Genomic DNA, 22,330 nt, shown 5'->3' with positions numbered 1-22,330 from the left:
TTGACTGCTTTTCTAATCATTGTAGTCGTTGTGGAATTTGCATCTAATGCAGCTGTTGTCGTTGGATTAAAAATGTTGAGTTTGATGTCAGGGCTTCAGTTGCTTCAGGTGTAAGTAAAGCAATAGTGGAGCCTCTGCTTCTGTTCCACACAAATGACACTCTTTAACTACAGGGTTTATTACCTCCCAGCAGCACTTATAACCAAGTCTGAGTCTGTATGGCTACTGCAATGTATCTGAATATCTTTTTGCCAGGCTTGAAAGAGTAATACCCATTGGCTTGATCGTACCACATCGCAGTGAATCTTCCTTCCGACTTTTGATAGTTGGGAGTATTTTATTCTCGATTTGCTCCATAATCTGTGAAAAACTTGGAAGTATTTTATTAACCTGAATAACAGGTAGAGCAGTGGAAGTTTCACTAGGATACTGGTCCAATTCTCCTCTACCGCCGAGCTCCTCCCTACTGGAACAGCCTGGGGGTTGCACCTCAAACCCCTAGTGCTACCTCTCCAGACAATCTTGGTGCTCCTCTATCGTTGAGCCTCTAGTGAACCTCTTTCTCTGACCCGCTACTTAACACTTCCTTGGAAGTCGACTGGATGCTCCTCCCCATTGTCTCTCTAGAACTGCTCAAGGATTCGTCCCTCAGGAGGCTCAACTCTCAAAAACTAGGGACCACCGAGCATTGCACTTGCTCGCTTGAACTCTTGGTAGCTAGTAACAACAGATTTCCCGCGCACGCCGCTGGGGCGCCTGACATCACACCACGTCAGGCCCGAGGGACTTCTCTATTAGACCACCTGGCCAAGCCCCTGCCACCGACCAATGACGCCACTGACCAATCACGTACCTCTTGCAACCCAGTACTAATATCTTCTGGAGTATCCTCTGGCGGGCAAACCTCCTCCCTCCCGAGTTGAACGACCATTTTATAGTGGAGCCACTCTCTCGCCTCTTCCCCGTTCAAACTTAAAACACAAATGTCTGATTCTATCTCTCTCTCTCTGGAGTGTATATATATATATATATATATATATATATATATATATATATATATATATATATATATATATATATATATATAATATATATATATATATATTAGTATATTTTGGTAGCAGTCTTTCCTGTAGACATATATTATTAAATATGACCGAAAAAGTAAGATTAATAATTCTAACACGAATTTTCTCAATCTTTCGTACATTTCTTTTCACTGTTGGAGGTAATTCAAAAATCAATTCTCCAAAATTCATTTTTATTTCTAGTCTGACGCGACACGAGCGCGTTTCGTAAAACTTATTACTTTTTCAAAGACTTTAGTTTACAAATACACAACTGAATAGAACTTACACATCTCCGGTTTTGTTTATATCTACATTTGAGTGAGGTGGATGGGGTGAGGTGGCATTAATAGGGTATTAATTTCATCAACACAAGACAGAACAAGAGGTGGCATTAATAGGGTATTAATTTCATCAACACAAGACAGAACACGAATCAATGGGTATTGAAATGGAAGTGATTGTAGAAAGCCTATTGGTCCATATTTCTTGATGCTTCTATATTGGAGCGGAGTCTTGAGGTGGGTAGAATATATAGTTGTGCATTAATTGGCTGTTGATTGCTGGTGTTGCTTTTTGATGTGTAGTGCCTCGCAAACGTCAAGCCGTCTGCTATCGCTGTATCTATCGATGATTTCTGTGTTGTTTACTAGGATTTCTCTGGCGATGGTTTGGTTGTGGGAAGAGATTATATGTTCCTTAATGGAGCCCTGTTGTTTATGCATCGTTAAACTCCTAGAAAGAGATGTTGTTGTCTTGCCTATATACTGGTTTTTTTGGAGCTTACAGTCCCCAAGTGGGCATTTGAAGGCATAGACGACGTTGGTCTCTTTTAAAGCGTTCTGCTTTGTGTCTGGAGAGTTTCTCATGAGTAGGCTGGCCGTTTTTCTGGTTTTATAGTAAATCGTCAGTTGTATCCTATGATTTTTGTCTGTAGGGATAACGTTTCTATTAACAATATCTTTCAGGACCCTTTCCTATGTTTTATGAGCTGTGGAAAAGAAGTTCCTGTAAAATAGTCTAATAGGGGGTATAGGTGTTGTGTTAGTTGTCTCTTCAGAGGTTGCATGGCGTTTCACTTTCCTTCTTATGATGTCTTCGACGAAACCATTGGAGAAGCCGTTGTTGACTAGGACCTGCCTTACCCTACAGAGTTCTTCGTCGACTTGCTTCCATTCTGAGCTGTGGCTTAGAGCACAGTCGACATATGCGTTAACAACACTCCTCTTGTACCTGTCAGGGCAGTCACTGTTGGCATTTAGGCACATTACTATGTTCGTTTCCTTAGTGTAGACTGCAGTGTGGAAACCTCCGCTCTTTTCCATGACTGTTACATCTAGAAAGGGCAGCTTCCCATCCTTTTCCATCTCGTAAGTGAAACGCAGCACAGAACTCTGCTCAAACGCCTCCTTCAGCTCCTGCAGATGTCTGACATCAGGTACTTGTGTAAAAATGTCGTCAACATACCTGCAGTATATGGCCGGTTTCAAGTTCATGTCGACTAAGACTTTTTGCTCGATGGTACCCATGTAGAAGTTTGCAAACAGGACACCTAGGCGAGAACCCATGGCGACCCCATCTACTTGCTTATACATGTGCCCATCCGGGCTCAAGAAGGGTGCCTCTTTAGTACAAGCTTGGAGTAGTTTCCTTAGAATATTTTCGGGTATGTCAAGAGGAGTACAGGCTGGATCACGATACACTCTGTCGGCTATCATCCCGATTGTCTCGTCCAAAGGTACGTTGGTAAACAGCGATTCTACGTCCAACGAGGCTCTTATCACTGTGGCCCGTGTGCCCCGCAGTAAGTCAACAAATTCCTTTGGAGACTTCAGGCTGAAGGCGCAAGGAACATAAGGAGTCAGCAGGCCGTTGAGTCACTTCGCCAGTCTGTACGTGGGTGTGGGTATCTGGCTAATGATTGGCCGAAGTGGGTTTCCAGGCTTGTATGTCTTGACATTTCCATACGCATATCCAGGTTTATATTCCCCAATGATCTTTGGCAGGTGGAGTCCGGATTTCTTGGCGTTCACAGTTTCGATCAGTTTGTTGACCTTTGCTTTCAATTCGGCTGTAGTGTCCTTCGTTACCCTTTGGAACTTAGTTTGGTCAGAGAGTATGAGGTTCATTTTCCCCAGATATTCGTCTTTTTTAAGAATGACATATATTGGCGACTTGTCACCTCTCCTGACAACTATCTCCTTGTTCTCACGAAGGCTTTTAGCTGCCGCTTTGAGCTCGGGGGACAGTATGGTGCTTCTGCAATTGCCTCGATTCTTTCCTCCTTCTGCAATAAGTTCTGCTTGTAAGGTATCTATGGTAGTGACCTTCTTTTGTGTCTCGAGGTCGAATATGTCGTCCAACAGAATTTCCAACTCTACTTTCCGGGCCATCTCACTCGGTCTGGACATAACGTGATAGTTTATGCCCAGATTTAGGAGAGTGACTTGGTCCTCAGTGAGGTTAATTCCTGCAAGGTTCAGGAAGCCATCTCTTGGTCGTGGAATTGCCATAGGTCCTCCATATAATGTTGTAAGTTTCTTGATAATCCTTGTTTCAGTGCTGAGGTGATGTCGGTCTGTGAGGATGTCGAGGTGTTGTTCAATGCGGGTACGGATGCTTTCGTCGATGTTGCTATTTCTCCACTCGTTTGTAGCATGAAGTAGTTGCGTTTTGTTGTCTTTGATTTCGCGCATTTGTTCTGCTACCTAACTTAACCTAACCTATAAAGATAGGTTAGGTTAGGTTAGGTAGGGTTGGTTAGGTTCGGTCATATATCTAAGTTAATTTTAACTCCAATAAAAAAAATTGACCTCATACATAATGAAATGGGTAGCTTTATCATTTCATAAGAAAAAAATTAGAGAAAATATATTAATTCAGGAAAACTTGGCTTATTAGGCAAATCGGGCCTTGCATAGTAGGCTGAGAAGTGCGTTCTGGCTACTAGGTACGACATATATATATATATATATATATATATATATATATATATATATATATATATATATATATATATATATATATATATACACACAGAAACTGTATTGGCGGGGATCTAAACATTCCCTCTAATGCGTTATGCGTGGTTTCCTCCAAGGTTATGGGTCCCCCTTCTTCCAGCTAGAGGTGGTACTTCCTTCCATATATATATATATAAATATATATATATATATATGTATATATATATATATATATATATATATATATATATATATATATATATATATATACTGTATATATGTAGTAGCCAGAACGTACCTAGTAGCCAGAACGCACTTCTCAGCCTACTATGCAAGGCCCGATTTGACTAATACGCCAAGTTTTCATGAATTAATTGTTTTTCGACTACCTAACCTAACCTAACCTAACTTTTTCGGCTACCTAACCGAACCTAACCTATAAAGATAGGTTAGGTTAGGTTAGGTAGGGTTGGTTAGGTTCGGTCATATATCTTCGTTAATTTTAACTCATATAAAAAAAAATTGGGCTCATACATAATGAAATGGGTAGCTTTATCATTTCATAAGAAAAAAAGTTGAGAAAATATATTAATTCAGGAAAACTAGGCTTATTAGGCAAATCGGGCCTTGCATAGTAGGCCGAGAAGTGCGTTCTGGCTACTAGGTACGACATATATATATATATATATATATATATATATATATATATATATATATATATATATATATATATATATATATATATATATATATATATATATGTATATATATATATATATATATATATATATATATATATATATATATATATATAGATAGATAGATAGATAGATAGAAATGTTCGTTTGTTAAAAATCGCTAATCTCAGAAAGTTCTTCACCGATGGTTTTGAAATTTTCACACAGCGTTTCATTCGCATCCGAGCAGGTTTTTATATACAATACTATATAGATGTCACGTCTGTAACGGTAAAAAAAAACATGCTTTTTATGAAAAACTGTGTTTTTCATGCATTTTTCATATGAAGGAAATCTTCGAAACCTCTTTACCGATTGCTTTGAAAATTTGACACAACGTTGCATTCGAATAGGCGCGTCTTTGTATATATCTACTATATACATGCCTCACTTGTGACAGGAAAAAACATAATTCTCTTTGAAAAACAGCACCATCTGTTGGACGTAAGAGCAACTCACTCTGGAATCTCCTAAAGTTCTTCACCGATTGCTTTGAAATTTTGACACAACGTTCCATTCGAATAGGCGCATCTTTTTTATATACCTATTATATAGATGCACCTTCCCCCCTGCAACAGGTAAAAACAGGCGATTTTTAAAAACAGCGACATCTGTTGCACATAATGGTAACATGCACGCTATACTATATATGTCACGAATTCCATTTCAATGTTTCTGATTTCATTGATAAATTTTATTTTCATAGATTTCGATTCATTTTATTTTTTTAGTGAATTATTTTGTGTGACATTGTGTTGGAATTGAGCTGTGATGTTTACCATACCGTTCATTTCTTAAGTATCGGTATAGATGCCACACCTGTGATAAGTAAAACGAGGCTTTTTTTGAAAAACAGTGCCATCTGTTGCATGTAAGAGCAACACACTTGCTATATTAAATACGTTACAATTCCATTTCAATGTTTCTGATTGCATTGATATATTGAATTTTCATAGATTTTTATTTATTTCCATTTTGGTTTAATTATTTTGTGTGGAATTGAGCTGTGTAGTTTACCAGAACGTGCATTTCGTGAGTATAATTTATTTTTATATTTTTTTCATATTTTAATTAAATTTTTTAACTGTTTTTCTTATATTTCAGTGTTGGGAACATCAGTTAACTTGGTGTTCCCAATTTTCTGATTGGAACATCAGACCATTTGGGAAGGCATCGAACGAGTGGGGAATGGTGGGGATGACGAGGAGAGGGAAGTGAGAGATGGTGGAAAGGATGAGGGGACAAGGGAAGGGGTAATGGTGGGGAAGGACGAGGGGGGACGGGGGAGTTTGGGATGGTGGGGACAAGGGGATGGGGGGAATGGAGAATGGTGGGGAGGACAAAGGGACAGGGGAGTAGGGTATGGTGGGAAGGAAGAGGGGATGGTGGAGTGGGGAATGGTGGGGGAGGACGAGGGGACGGTGGAGTTGGGAATGGTTGGGAGGCCGAGGAGACGGGTGAGGGCAGAATGGTGGGGAGGACTGGGGGACTGGGAAGGTTGCTGTGGTTCAGCAACGCACATGTGTTGCTGAACCACAGCAACGCGTGGCCCACATTGGGTATCTGGCCCAATCATCAGCCAGATACCCACACCCACGTACAGACTGGCGAAGCGACTCAACGGCTTGCTGACTCCTTATGTACCTTGTGCTTTCAGCCTGAAGTCTCCAAAGGAATTTGTTGACTTATTGCGGGGAACACGGGCCACAGGGATTAGAGCCTCATTGGACGTAGAATCACTGTTTACCAATGTTCCTGTGGATGAAACAATTGGGATGATAGCGGACAGAGTGTATCGTGATCTGGCCTCTACTCCTTTTGACATACCAGAAAACATTCTAAGAAAACTACTCCAAGCTTGCACTAAAGAGGCACCCTTCTTGAGCCTGGATGGGCACATGTATAAGCAAGTAGATGGGGTCGCCATGGGTTCTCCCCTAGGTGTCCTGTTTGCGAACTTCTAAATGGGTACCATCGAACAGAAGGTCTTAGTTGACATGAACTTCAAACGTGCCATATATTGCAGGTATGTTGTCGACATTTTTACACAGGTACCTGATGTCAGACGTCTGCAGGAGCTGAAGGAGGCATTTGAGCAGAATTCTGTGTTGCGTTTCACTTATGAGATGGAGAAGGATGGGAAGCTGCCCTTTCTAGATGTAACAGTCATGGAAAGGAGCAGAGGTTTATATATATATATATATATATATATATATATATATATATATATATATATATATATATATATATATATATATATATATATATACATATATATATATATATATATAAATATATATATATATATATATATATATACATATATATATATATATTTTATATATATATATATATATATATATATATATATATATATATATATATATATATATATATATATATATATATATATATAAAACGGAGAACTCACACCACAGAATTGACTCAACCCATACTGCCAGGAGCACTCTGCAACTGGTGTACAGGACCCCTTAACCACTCAACAATCACGACCGGGAAAAAGATGATGGTAGCCGAGGCTAATTCCCCATCATCCCGCCAGCACTCTGATGGTAATCTTGGATATAGTAGGTACATAAAACATGCGCCTATTCGAGTGAAACGTTGTGTCAAAATTTCAAAGCATCCGGCAAAGCAGTTTCGAAGATTTTCCTCACATGAAAAACATGAAAACACAGTTTTTCAAGAAAAGCATGTTGTTTTCCCCATTCCAGACGTGACATCTCTATAGTATGTATATAAAAACCTGCTCACATGCGAGTGGAACGATATGTGAAAATTTCAAAGCAATCGGTGAAGAACTTTCGGAGATTAGCGATTTTGAACAAACGAACATTTCCATTTTTAGTTATATATATATATATATATATATATATATATATATATATATATATATATATATATATATATATATATATATATATATGTATATATATATATATATATATATATATATATATATATATATATATATATATATATATATATATATATATATATATATATATATACACTTGGTTTAATATGACCGCATTGCAGGAGTTACTGATCTTCCCTCTTTGAGACTATATTTTAAATTTTCCCTAACATATATGGCTACTCCCCATCCTCGTCTAATATATCTGTCTGTGTGGAAATAGTTTAAATCCATTTATTTTATATTCTGCTAATAGTTCTCTATTGGTTTCTTGTTCAGTGTAAACTTTTCTGTGCTTCTAACTACTTTCTTAGTATCAGTATTAAGGAGAGCAATCAAGTTACCAAAATTCATGGTAAAGAAACTCTAGTATTTATTGAAGGAATTATTTTCTATAACGTTTCGTTCCTCTCTGGAACATCTGAATACCTGATGTACATGATAAAAAATACATCTGAATATATCATAAAAAGGAATACATGATGTACACATTTTGGTTAACTACACAGGTGAGAGTCGAAGGCGGGGTGAGGTGAAGGGACAGTCAAAATAGGTATGAGAATAGAGCTAATTAGTAAAGGGAAAAGGAGGGGTTTGCCAATCAAACATTGGGTAGGGCATTGTGTAAAACTATGGTGGGTGTGGGGGACCTCGATAGAAACATCAGTTTCTGAGGTCTGGGTCAGAGTGTTAGCATGGAAGCGAAGTCCTTATTCTGTATATTTAAGATGGGTCTTCTTTCTCTTATAAGTATAGCTTCCAGGATTAGCAATCTTTGAGAGATTACATAGAATCTACCACTGGCCATTGAATCTGGGTGAATGAGGGGTAAAGTCACATTATTCAGAGTCAGGGTGCAGGAAGAAGGGGTAAAGTCACAATATTCAGAGTCAGGGTGCAGGAAGAAGGGGTAAAGTCACAATATTCAGAGTCAGGGTGCAGGAAGAAGGGGTAAAGTCACAATATTCAGAGTCAGGGTGCAGGAAGAAGGGGTAAAGTCACAATATTCAGAGTCAGGGTGCAGGAAGAAGGGGTAAAGTCACAATATTCAGAGTCAGGGTGCAGGAAGAAGGGGTAAAGTCACAATATTCAGAGTCAGGGTGCAGGAAGAAGGGGTAAAGTCACAATATTCAGAGTCAGGGTGCAGGAAGAAGGGGTAAAGTCACAATATTCAGAGTCAGGGTGCAGGAAGAAGGGGTAAAGTCACAATATTCAGAGTCAGGGTGCAGGAAGAAGGGGTAAAGTCACATTATTTTGTGCCGGGACACTTGCTAGATGTGTGAAAAATTTGTTTTGTTGAGTGGTTGGTGCTGGTGTTGGCCAGCATGCTGCACCTCATATAAATATGTTGTGATGGAGTGGATGATGCCTTTGCCTTCCACTATGTGTTTCCATATCTCAGACAACTTTAATTGTGCTTTAAAATGTTTCAGAAAAATCTATCAGGCAGTTTTAGTAATTATTCACCACTGAATAATCTTTAATTATCAAAACGCCATTCGCAGAAATTTACATCTTTTAATTTTTGTTTAATTTTCACAGCCTCAATCAACCATCACGTTGGAGCTGGCCCCAGACGCTAGCAACCCTCGCCTCTTTATTCTCATTGACAAGCCACGCTTACCAACGCTAAAGTCCAGCATGAGATTCTCTCTGGTGAATGACTTGCCAGTGAACAATGGTAAGGCTAAAATTTATATTTGACGCTAAGTACAGTACATTAAAGATGTGTTTTGTGCTCTCACATGGCTGTACCGCTCATACTCTATATCCTCAGTTATACATGAGTAACTAGCAATCGCCAGCTATTGCTGTTCCAGATGTAGTTTGTTTCTCAAGGTTAGTGTGCACAGACCATTCTGGCACCGCCTGTGTCTCACTACACCAAGCCACTCACACTGTGTTATAATTCAGCAGAAAGAGAAACGAACGTGCGCTCCACATATCGTTTATTATAACACAACAAACAATGACATCACCGGGTATAGGTTACATGACTTACTATTTACAATGCTTATAAAACAAAAGAGCATCTGCTCGAAACATTATGCACCTAAACTATATAGCACTTAATCCTACAAAATACCTTAATCCTAACATTCCTCCCCTTTTAATTAAACTCTACCTATACAGGTTATCTATCAGGCGATCGTATGAGACTCTTCTTGATTTTCTTAACTGGGGCTCCAGGCCTGTTACCTCTGGGGAACACACAGAAATCACAATAACGTGATGCATCAAATGAACAAATCTCTGGGAACCTTCTTCTGAATTACTAACTGCAGAGACAGACTCATTGTCTTAATGAGTTAGCTGTTAGATGAATGTCAGGAGTATCCACGTCTCCCTCTGTTGACCATTGCTCTGCCTCCCTGTTTCCTTCAGGTGCTACCACTTCATTATTAGGATGGGTATCACTAGTTGCCCCATCCTCACCTGTAGGGTCTTCAAAATTCCCCGTGAACCTTGACATGAATTGATCTGCATGTCTTTTCAAATTAATATTCCCAAAACTTCGCACTTGCACGGTGAAATTCTTACGGCCCAGAACTTCCATAACTTTCCCCTTCTACCCTAAGGCTTACCCTTTCCAAAATTCCTTGCATATACTGCATCCCTCTTTTTACACACAACTTCCTCTCCCTGAGCCAACTGATTGGCCAAATTAGTTACAGATTTTACTTTAATTGGATCTGTATTTACTGCTTCAATGTGCACTTTGAAGTGCCTATTAAACAGCAATTCAGAAGGAGATCTACCAGTGGTAGAATGAACAGTTTTTCTTTGATTATACAAAAATCTGTAAAGCCTTGTATTAATAGTACCTTCCGTAAACCACTGTAACCCTTCTTTTAAGGATCTCACTGCTCTCTCAGTCAGACCATTTGAAGAAGGATTATAGGGAGGCAGGTGTTACATGTTTCATACCATTCTTTCTAAAAAAGAAATCCTCCATTTCCCCAGAATCAAAATAAGGAGCATTATATGACACCCCCATGTCTGGCAATCCAAAATAACAAAATGTTTTCCTGAGCAGTTCACAAGTTACAGGTGATGTGGAATTACCCCCACATGAACATCCAGAAATTTTGTGTATGAATCCACGACCATCAGGTAATATTTGTTATCCATAGGTCCAGCATAAACTATATGAGGTCTAGACCAGAGTTTCCTAGTGCATGGCCAGGAATGTACTGAGGCCTGGGGTTTCTGATAATTCTAAAAACAAATGTGACACTTCCTAGTTATTCCAGCAATATCCTGGTCCATTTTTGGCCACCAAACCCAATTTCTAGCTTCTACTTTCATAGCATTTATGCCATTATGGTCTTCATGCAGCTGATTCTAAAATCTTACATCTTAGTTCCCCAGGCACCACCACTCTCTTCCTATACAAGAGTACATCCTAGTGAATACTGAGGTCAGCCTTTACTGCAGCATACTCTCACAATAATAAATTATAATTCCAACCATATTCGACATACTTCATCAACAGATTTAACTTGGGATCTCTACCAGTTGCCTTCCTAATAATCTGGAGTGAAATATCCTCAAAAAGACATAGATTCCAACAAGTTAACATATTCCGCTGGAATACTGGAATTCAACTCCTCTGTGACAGGCAATCTACTTAATACATCAGCTACTACATTATCCTTGCCGAGCTTAAATTCCAAATCTTACTCAAACTGTGAAAGTAGCAAAGCCTATCGTTGAATTCTAGCATTGGCATTAAATAAAAAAATTTTACCTCTCCCTAACAATCCTAGAAGGGGTTTATCGTCTGTTCTGGCAGGATATTTCCTACCCAGCAGACAATACCTCCGTTTTTTATGGCATATACCAAAGCGAAGGCTTCTTTGTCGAATTGGGAACAATTCTTTTCTGCAAGAGATAATTTCTTGCTAGCAAAATAGACTGCTTTTTTCCTGACCATTTTCTTCCTGTAATAACACACAGCCCATCCCTACTGGGGAAGCATCTACCTTCAGCTTTAAAGGGAGTTTACTAGTAAAATTAGTGAGCACTGGAGAATTTACCAATTCCTGCTTAATATTCCCGAAGGCCTTTTCCACTCTTGCTGCCCACCTAAGTCTAGCATCCTTTTTCAAAAAACCATACAACGGTACTAATTTTGTTGAAAAAATATGTTACCATCCCTACAAAAGACTGTACTTATCCCACTGATGTTGGGGCTGGGGCGTATACTATAGCAGCTATATTTTTGTGAGAAGGAGTAACCTGAAAGTTACGAAAGTTACTGAAAGTTACTGAAAGAAAGAAAAGAAAGGAAAGAAAAGAAAGGAAAGAAGGTATTTCCTTACCTGAAATATGGTACTTCAGGTTTTCAATGGCATTGGTTTTTAATGCTGTTAACCCTTATTAATCATCACATTGTGCTTTTTGCAGAATATTCAAAATATTTTAGTTTGTGTTGTTAGGGAAATGTGTTTGCTTAGGAGCACTAATCTCTCCCCATGCTTAGTTGTTGGGGAAAACGGGCGCTCTGAAGCTATATTAAAACCCTACTCCACCCCACCCCACCCCCCCCCCAAAAAAAAAAAGTGGCAAGGGGATTCAGGGGGACCAAAGAAATATAGCATCATGCTCTTCCTCATTCTCCCTGCATAAAATAATAACATCTAAAAAGCCAGCCAGACCCTCAATGTTTACTAACAATTGGGACATGAATCTCTGAAAAATTGCTGGAGACGAGGAGAGTTGAAAAGGAAGTCTTTTTATACCTAAACTAGCAGTACCCGGCCATGCGTTACTGTGGCTCAGCTTGAGTTGCAGAAACCTTCCTTGTCTCCCAGTCCTCCCCACCATTCCCCCTTCACCCGTTTCCTCAGCCTCCCAACCATTCCCCACTCCACCATCCCCTTGTCCTCCCCACCATTCCCCTCTTCCATCTCAGCATGCCCCACTTCCCTGTCCCTTTGTCCTCCCCACCATTCTCCATTCTCCTATCCCCTCGTCCCCACCATCCCAAACTCCCCCGTCCCCTTGTTCTTCCCCACTATTACCCTCTCCCTTGTCCCCTCATCCTCCCCACCATCTCTCACTTCCATCCCCTGACATTCCCACCATTCCCCACTCCCTCATCCGATACCTTCCCAAACGGTCTGATGTTCCCATCAGATATTGGGAACCTCAAGTGATCTGATGTTCCTATCACTGAAATATAAGAAAAACTGTTAAAAATGAAATGAAAATATGAAAAAAATATAATAATAAACTATACTTACGAAATGAACGGTATGGTAAACAACACAGCTCAATTCCAGCGCAATTCACACAGAATAAATAAATCAAAATGAAAATAAATCAAGATCTATGAAAATTCAATTTATCAATGCAATCAGAAACACTGAAATGTAATTGTAACATATTTATTACACATGTGTGTTGCTTTTACATGCAACAGATGGGTCTGTTTTTCAAGAAAAGCATAGTTTTACCTGTCACAGGTCTGTCATCAATAATTATACTTACGAAATGAACAGTATGGTAAACAACACAGCTCAATTCCAACACAATGTCACACAAAATAATTAAATAAAAAATAAAATATATCGAAATCTATGAAAATAAAATTTATCAATGCAATCGAAAACATTGAAATGGAATTCGTAACATATTTAGTATAGCATGCAAGTTGCTATTATGTGCAACAGATGGCGCTATTTAAAAAAAACGCATGTTTTTACCTGTCAGAGGGGTGGCATTTATATAGTAGGTATATTCGCCTATTCGAATGCAACGTTGTGTCAAAATTTCAAAGCAATCGGTGAAGAACTTTCGGAGATTACAGAGTGTGTTGCTCTTACGTCCAACAGATGGCACTGTTTTTTTTTCAAAAAAAGCATGTTTTCCTGTCATGGGTGACGCATGTATATAGTAGATACATAAAAAGTTGCGCCTATTTGAATGCAACGTTGTGTCAAAATTTCAAAGCAATCGGTAAAAAGGTTCTGAAGATTTCTCTCACATGAAAAACATATGAAAAACATTTTTTTCAGAAAAAGCATGTTTTTTTTTACCGTAACATAGTGACATCTATATAGTATGTATACAAGAACCTGCTCGGATGCGAGTGGAACGTTGTGTGAAAATTTAAAAGCAATCAGTGAAGAACATTCGGAGATTAGCAGTTATGCACAAACGAACATTTCCATTTTTATTTGTATAGACTAGCTGTACCCGGCCATGCATTGCTGTGGCTCAGGTTTGAGCCACAGCAACCTTCCAGTGTCTCCCCAGTCCTCCCAACCATTCCCTCCTTCCCCATCCCTTCGTTCTCCCAACCATTCTCCACCCCCATCCCCTCATCCTTCCAAACATTCTCCACTCCCCCATCTCATCGTCCTCCCAACCATTATCCCCTCCCACGTCTTTTTGTTCTCCACACCATGCCCCACTCCACCATCCCTTCGTCCTCCCCAACATTCCCCACTCCTCCATCTCCCACTCCCCCGTCCCCTTGTCTTCCTTTCTAATTTTCCATCCCATGTCCTCTCTTCCTCCCCACCATTCCCCACTCCTCTGTCCCCTTGTCTTCCCCACCATTCTCCATTGCCCCGTGCCATCGTCCCCTCAATCCCCAACTCCCCCATCTCCTCGTCCTCCCCACCATTACCACCTCCTCTGCCCCCTTGTCCTCCCCACCATTCCCCACTCCCTCGTCCGATGCATTCCCAAATGATCTAATGTTCCCCTCAGAAAATTGGGAACATCAAATGATCTGATGTTCCCATCACTGAAAAATAAGAACAGTTAAAAAAATGAAATGCAAAACAATAAAAAAATAAAAAAATAAACAATACTCTCGAAATGAATGGTATGGTTAACAACACAGCTCAATTCCAATGCAATGTCACCTAAAATAATTAAATCAAAATGAAAATAAATCAAAATCTATGAAAATTCTATTTATCAATGCAATCGAAAACACTGAAATGGAATCATAACATATTTAGTATAGCGTGGGTTGCTCTTCTTTTGAAGACGCTGTTTTTCAAAAGAAGCATGTTTTACCGGTCACAAGTGTGGCATCTATATTTATACACGTGAAATGAATGGCATAGTAAACAATGCAGCTCAATTCCTATGCAATGTCACACATAATATTAAATCAAAATGAAAATAAATTGAAATCTTTGAAAATTCAATTTATCAATGCAATCGGAAATATTGAAACGGAATCATTATATAATTAGTATAGTGTGTGTGTTGCTCTTACGTGAAACAGATGGCGCTGTTTTCCGCCCCCAAAAATGTTATTACCTTTAAAAGGTGTGGCATCTAAATAGTTGGCATATAAAAACACACACATGTATTCGAATGGAACGTTGTGTAAAAATTTCAAAGCAATTGGTGAAGACGTATGGAGATTACAGCGTGTGTTGCTTCTACGTCCAACAGATGGCGCCGTTTAAAAAAAAACGCATGTTTCTTTCTGTCACAGATGAGGCATGTATATAGTAGATATATAAAAAAGCACGCCTATGCGAATGCAGCATAGTGTCAAAATTTCAAAGCAAAAGGTAAATAGGTTCCGAAGATCTCCCTCCCTTGAAAAAAACATGAAAAACACAGTTTTTCAAACAGCATTTTTTTTTCCCCCGTCACAGACGTGACATCTATATAATATGTATATAAAATCCGCTCGAATGCGAATTGAACGTTGTGTGAAAATTTTAAAGCAATCGGTGAAGAACTTTCGGAGATCTGTTTAGATCTATGTGAGTTTAGCTGTTCTCACATGGTGAGAACAGGGCGGCAGTATTGTATTCTCACCAGGCAGGAAGCCTTCTCCTTAATTCTGATAAATGATGGGGAGGGAAACCCACTCAAGTCAATGATGTATCTTCTAGATTCGATGAAACTTGTACTTCATATAAAATGTTGCAGTCACAGCTGTTGAGAAGGTATAAGATATGGCCAATGGCTCCACGTTTCTTGGCTGCTTTGCTTGCTAGTTTCTGCATGTGGCAGAACTGAATATTGAATACTAGGTTTTGCTAGCAATTTATATTCATTTCTCAGTTGCAATATCCTACTGTGTTGTTAGCATTATCGCCTCGTTTTCTCAGCCAGAAATATAACCTCCCTCTCTCCCTTTTTATAATGCTTAAAGCAGCTTCTCCACCAGGAACATATACGTTATTCCTGCTGGCTAAGGAGCTTGCTGGTTTAGGCCGGTACTTTGTGGGCGTCGGCGAGTTCAGGAAGGACTTTAACATGAGTCTGATGGACGACCCTGTGACGAGGAACAACGTCAACATGGACGTGATTAAGAATATATCAACTAACTATAAGATACGAATCACAGTCAATGGAGTTGCTTTTCTGAACAAAACAACGATGAAGTGGGAGACAGGAGGTCTTGAGGTGAGTATTACAACAGGCGAGTCTTGCTCGAATATTTCTCCATTTACTTATATTATTCTCATTCATTCATGTGCCTGCCTATGTGTTCATTTACTCTTATTGTCGGGAGTTACTGAGTAACTCACCTGTCGGAAGGTCCAGAGCTGATGAGGACTAATGTTGTTACTATAATTGCTACTCACCTGTCTTCAGCTGCTTATTTATCAATTCATTCACACATCTCTATATCTGTTTATTTGTCCATTAGCTCATATATCTGTTAATTTAAATATCATTCCTTTTGCTACTTTTTTGTTTATATGGTAAAATGTTTTTACATTTACATAATGGTCCGTTTACACATCCAGCTGTTTATTTTTCAAATTTACATACCAGCTTGGTAATATGTTGGTATACATTAGTAGGGTAAATTGAGACTAGAACCGTGTGCGACACCTGTGCAGGTGTGGCAATTAAGCCCCTGCACAGGTGTTGCACACGTTTCTAGTCTCTGAGGGTTCTGGTGGGTCCCCAAAGGCGTGCGTGTATAGTCCCACAGGGTGGTTGTGGGTCGCGGTGGGTGTCTAAGTGCGCCCGGGTGTTGTCTCATGGGGGTGTAAAGTGTAAGTATATGTGTAAGTAACAGGTGAACTGAACAGGTGATCAATAGTGTTAGTAGTAAGATGAAAATATGTGAGTATGTAGTGTACAATTAATCGTGTGTAGATATATAGTCAAATAAAAATAGGTAGGATGTGTTGTGGGTGTAGAGTGGGCCCCCTCCCATGGATGGACAAGCCTAGGAGATCGAGATTTTTAGAAGGGGTGGTTAAGAGGGGAGGGGTAAGCGGTAGCTTTGGGGGCAATAGGAGAGAGAGAGAGAGAGAGAGAGAGTGAAGTGGCAATATTTTTTACCAAAAAAATCATTTTTACCCCAAGTGTCCAGCCTTCAATGTCTTCATCGTGGGTGTGAAACCTGGCATTAGTTACATGTCAGCCCTGAGGGGCGTGTTCCCGCTAGGTGGTCTTGGTGGCAAATAAGGTGAGAGAGTCAATGAGGCGTAATAGATTTTGTAAACAAGTGGGTGGCCCTCCTCACCCCTTTCCTACCTGGCATCCAGAGTATTAAGGAGCAGGTGCATACCCAGCACATAGGCCTGAGGAGCATCGCCACATGGACACATGCCCACATGCCACATGGCACATGGCTGCGTGGGAGTGAGCGTTTGTGCGGGTTGCCTCTTTGAAGCCTGACGCGTGACTGCTGTAGTGTTTTGAAAGGGTAGCCCGTCCTATCTTCCCTCCGTAGGGGTGGGGGTCATCAACAACACACCACGCAGAACTTAAACATTATGACCCATGCAAATATCCTATTACAGCAGTAGAAGTAAAACACACACACCAGTGTGGTTACCATCCATCAACCTTAATCGTATTTAAAAGTTGACAGGGGGAGTCTGGGAGATGTTAACCCTACCAGGGTTGACCCGCCACTGCTGTTTATATTTAAGGAGTGGTGGTGTTACTATTAGGAGTGCACCACACCTGTCAGTAATCAATCACTTCTCAATTCCCCGGGCTCGTTTCCTCCACCCATGAACTTGAGGTTAATTTAACGTGAGCATTCTTTCCCTGCGCACCACATCACACACGACGTTATTGAAAGATAAACTTTAACAACTTGCATGAAGTGCAATATTCTGTATATACCGTCATCAAATCAACGCTGTCGTCTAGAATGTGAGAGATGCACAAAACCACCCCTAGACCATTACGATATCAAGTGTAAGCGATGTCAGAAGATCTTCTGCAATAATCGTGAGTAATATTCTTATTCCACAGTTTATTTATTGCAACCACACCTGTTCACAGAGGTGAAATATGTAATGTGTAAACTATTCATTCTTATAGTGTGAGATTATTTAACTTACCCAGTCTATTATATTTCACACATGTTAATATGTTTCTTTTTTCAATTTCCAGTTTACAAAACAGTGTTGTGTCCATACTGTACACCAGCACTACCACCAGACCCTTGAGGTGGACAACGCCGGAATGTTGCATCACACAAACGTAAGCTCAATATACTACTCTTATCTGTATTACATTTTCCTCAAACACGTGCAAGCAGGTATTCACATAATAATATTTCCCTCCTACAATCATGCTGAATATCGATGTTTCCATTTTAGGTTGTAGTCCTTACCGCAATCGATGGGAGTGACAGACAGACGTCATCTAGTCATTATCCCACCCGCTCAACACTCTGCTAAGGAGAGCTAATGTCACACACATCTAACCACCCCATCATAGAGGACGACGGAACGAGGCTATCGGCTCGTTATCCCATCCAGTTAACACACAGATAAGGATTCATAGCCGCACACATGCCCAGCCCCCACACCGGCACATAAGTAAGTTAGTAAGTTAATGCTAACATTTTTCAGTTTATATCTTATGCATATTTATTCATTCACCTTCTTAATACATATATATATATATATATATATATATATATATATATATATATATATATATATATATATATATATATATATATATATATATATATATATATATGCTGACTAAGACTAACCCAGGAATTTTTAATCAATAAATCAATATACAAGATACTCCGGAGGTCATCTGGGCTGACCTCTTGGAGAAGGCTTCCCTGGGTGTGAACTCTAAGGGGGGGGGGTCATGGGTGAGCTGTAACACCCAGGAACCCCCCCCCCCTTAGAGTTCACACCCAGGGAAGCCTTCTCCAAGAGGTCAGCCCAGATGACCTCCGGTTTATCTTGTATATTGATTAAAAATTCCTGGGTTAGTCTTAGTCAGCATAGTTTCAAGTATGTAATATTTCAGGAAAGGGAATTAGACTCCATATTCTTATGTGTAAACATCCCTGGATCTCCCTCTTTTGGCCAGGTCAGAGGTCAGTCACACACGTAATTAATAACTCCTCTCTTGAAGAGTGTATGGTGAATGTCAAACAAGCTTATTGAAATATTTCTTAAGTGTTTGTGCACGTGTGGCCCGACCCCCCAAGCATTTCTGACCAGGTAGCAACAGCAGATCTTCCCCTCCCCCCTGTGGGGGTTGTATATAGAGGTCCTGTAGGGACTTAGGAAGGAGAGTGCCGGACACCGGGGCCCAGAGAGGGCTGTGAAGAACATCTCAGCCAGGGAGAGACAGAGGTTTTAAGGTAATGTGTGTGATCTCTGAGGTTTTGTTCCCTGTCCAAATTTCTTAAATTTTTGCCAGTGTTAGAGTAGGATTTATAAGTGGTGATTGACATAATTTTGGTCTCAATAAAATTTTAAATTTCCCATCTGTGTAAATTGTTTAATCCTCTTAGCCTTTTTGGATATAGTGGCTGACAACCGTTTTCATAATTAATGACAGTTATAGAAAGTACTCTCCAAGTCAAGCAATGTTTCTTGCCTCGTTGCTTGATATAGTCTCAATGGTCAAAGGCAGATGGTGGCAGCGTATTTCATCCTGTGTTAGCATCTCCTTGTTAGCAGTGTACTTTGTAGTCCCGGTGTAACCATCATATGTCAGCCCATAACAGTGTTACCAAGTGCAACCAATGGGGAAGTGTTACTCAGGATAAGTAGTGTTTACATTATTAGTTTAGTAACTATTATAGTGGTGACACATTATAGTGGTGGTACAAACGGGTGGTGTTACAACATGGCCGGATATAACGCTCTTGGCCTCCAGGTGCCATTAGAACACTATACCGCCGCTGTTAGTGAAGCCTTTCCTAAAGTATTTTCCCCTCGATTGGTAGAATCAACAATTGCAAGTAGACAAACGGTGGATGTATTACCTGTGAATTCTGGGGTCAATAATATGTTTACAGACACCTATCTGGAATTCATCATAAAGGGGGTGAATGGTTAGATGGTGGATTTATCATCTATAGCTTTGGAGTTGTCTATTGATCTAACCAAAGAAGACGGAACATCACCTTTAGAGATGCTAAAAACATCTCGTTAGTGAATGGATTGTTGTAAACTCTATTAAAATCCGCTATTGTGTATTTAAACGAAACAGTAGTTGAAACCAGCTCATTATTCTCATTCTGGTCATATGTAAAGCTGTTATTTACGATTTCCTGATGTAAGGCTGCACGCTACGATAAACTGTCTCAGTTTTTTAATCATGTCTATCCTGGCAAAATTGAAGCTAGCTATTTTACTACTGCATCAGCTGGAGAGAAGCAGCGGATGACTGATATGAAAACGAGCAGTGTAAATACCTGCTTTAAACTAATGTTGGATGTCACATCAGTTAGTGAGTACGTTTTGGATAATGTGGGCATTAGGGGTGTGCCTCGAACTTTAACCCGATAAATGGCTTGTACTCAGTGATAATGAACAAGCTAATTTTAATTATAATATCAAGTCTACACGTCTATGGGTCGATAGGGTATTGCCTCATTTTGAAGGATTAATAGCCATTAATAAAGCTATGTTGCAGAACAACTCTCCTATTGCGTATACTTTTAATAAAACTTTATACAAAACATATATATATTGGGTACAGGTCAGCGCTCGATAACATTGAATCAACCATGGGGGACTGTCATACCAGAACATTTATATATGATCATCCTTGATATGGAGGCCATGTCTGGGGTATATAATCGCAACCCACTTTATTTGCAAAACTGCTAGCTTAGTAAGGTATTAATATTGCAAAATAGCACTAATATGGTGAATATTGGGTGTGACTTCCCTCATAACTGCGCTAAGTTGACTTACACAGCATTACAAGCCTTAGGCTTCGATAAAGACAATATATTGTCTTATGATACATATGTGAATGGTGGAACCATACTAGCCTTTAATTTACAATCCGAGGATATAGATGACACCATCCCGATTGAAAATAACAGTAATCTACAGATTGCTTTGGAATTTAAACGTGGTGTAGCTAAAAATATAGTCATTCTAGTTTACGGATCTACAACATGGGTGATCAGCATTAATGCAGACCGGTGAGTTATTTGCGATACGCGAGGATAAATATTAATATGAATTGTTTGGAAATAAATGAGGCTATTAGAAGTAATTTAGGTGAAAAGGTTGACTATTTAGGATGTTTCCTAGTTAATGACGTAAGGAAAATAGTGCAAAAAATGCATAAAAAGAAGCCTGTGATGTTCATAATCAACACTCTGGAATCTGGTTCCTGTAATAAAATAGGACAATAGGCTAACATTCTATGTTAATGTTAATAAGGATGAAGATAGAACCAACATAGTTATACTAGACAGCTACACCAATCCCGCAATAGGAACATATTCAAGATATTTCGAAGAAAAATGTCCTACTTCCAAGATTATGACATATATTATGAAGAAAAAGATTCAATCCCTGAACAGTTACTTTTGTGGGAATTATGCTGTTTATTTACCTACCATTTTTCCAGACTAGCCATAAAGCCCGCCTTGCTTCACTTTGATGAAACATTTAAATATGGTCGATTTGCCAAGAATGATGAAAAAGTGTTGAAATTCACCTATGCTCGGATGAAAATGCCTGTGTGTAAGTGAACATTCTGCTTAAACAATTTTGATAACTGAAACGCTGTGTGAAGAAATCAGCCAGGATATTAGTATCGTGAGTAATACTTATGATAAGATTGAATGAAAGAAAGAAAGAATGACGCAAATAATAATAATAATAATGACTATTTATTTAAAACAATAATGACTATTTATTTAAAACAATAATGACTATTTATTTAAAACATTTAACAACTAAAAACTCATATCCCCTTTTCATTCTACAAATTGGTTGATTGACTAGGATGGCACGAAGGTTGAATGAGCGACTGAGAAAGCTACGATGGTCGAGATGACTGTCTACTCTCAAAGCTGAACAAAGAACTATTATTATTATTATTATTATTATTATTATTATTATTATTATTATTATTATTATTATTATTATTATTATTATTATTATTATTATTATTATTATTATTATTATTATTGTTATTATTGTAGCTGTAAATGTCTTACGTGTTTAATAATAATAATAAAGAATAAAAATTATATATAAACGGGTTTATTTCTCCTACCTATTTATTTAGTATTATGTATACCGAGAAAATGTGTGTAAGCTATTAACTGCTAAGTGTGTGGGGGGAAGGGAGCGGTAGCTGCTCTGATGTAATACTACCCCTCCCACATTTACCTCAGTCAGTCACACGACAATCATCAAAGAGGTGAGC

At 39.1% G+C, this 22,330-nt stretch overlaps 1 protein-coding gene across 1 annotated transcript in view; it reads left to right on the top strand.

The window, feature by feature from the left end:
• LOC123755373 (polycystin-1-like protein 2) overlaps nt 1-22,330 on the top strand; it is a 128,147-nt gene that overhangs the window by 10,482 nt on the left and 95,335 nt on the right. Inside the window, exons 3-4 of the mRNA XM_069322921.1 lie at nt 9,248-9,386; nt 15,861-16,099. Of these exons, the coding sequence (XP_069179022.1) occupies nt 9,248-9,386; nt 15,861-16,099 (378 nt within the window). The remainder of the gene's footprint in view (nt 1-9,247; nt 9,387-15,860; nt 16,100-22,330) is intronic.

The sequence above is a fragment of the Procambarus clarkii genome, chromosome 1, assembly GCF_040958095.1.
Source record: "Procambarus clarkii isolate CNS0578487 chromosome 1, FALCON_Pclarkii_2.0, whole genome shotgun sequence".
NCBI lineage: Eukaryota > Metazoa > Arthropoda > Malacostraca > Decapoda > Cambaridae > Procambarus > Procambarus clarkii.
The sequence above is the reverse complement of the archived record's forward strand: the minus strand, read 5'-3'. Positions and strand labels throughout refer to the sequence as shown.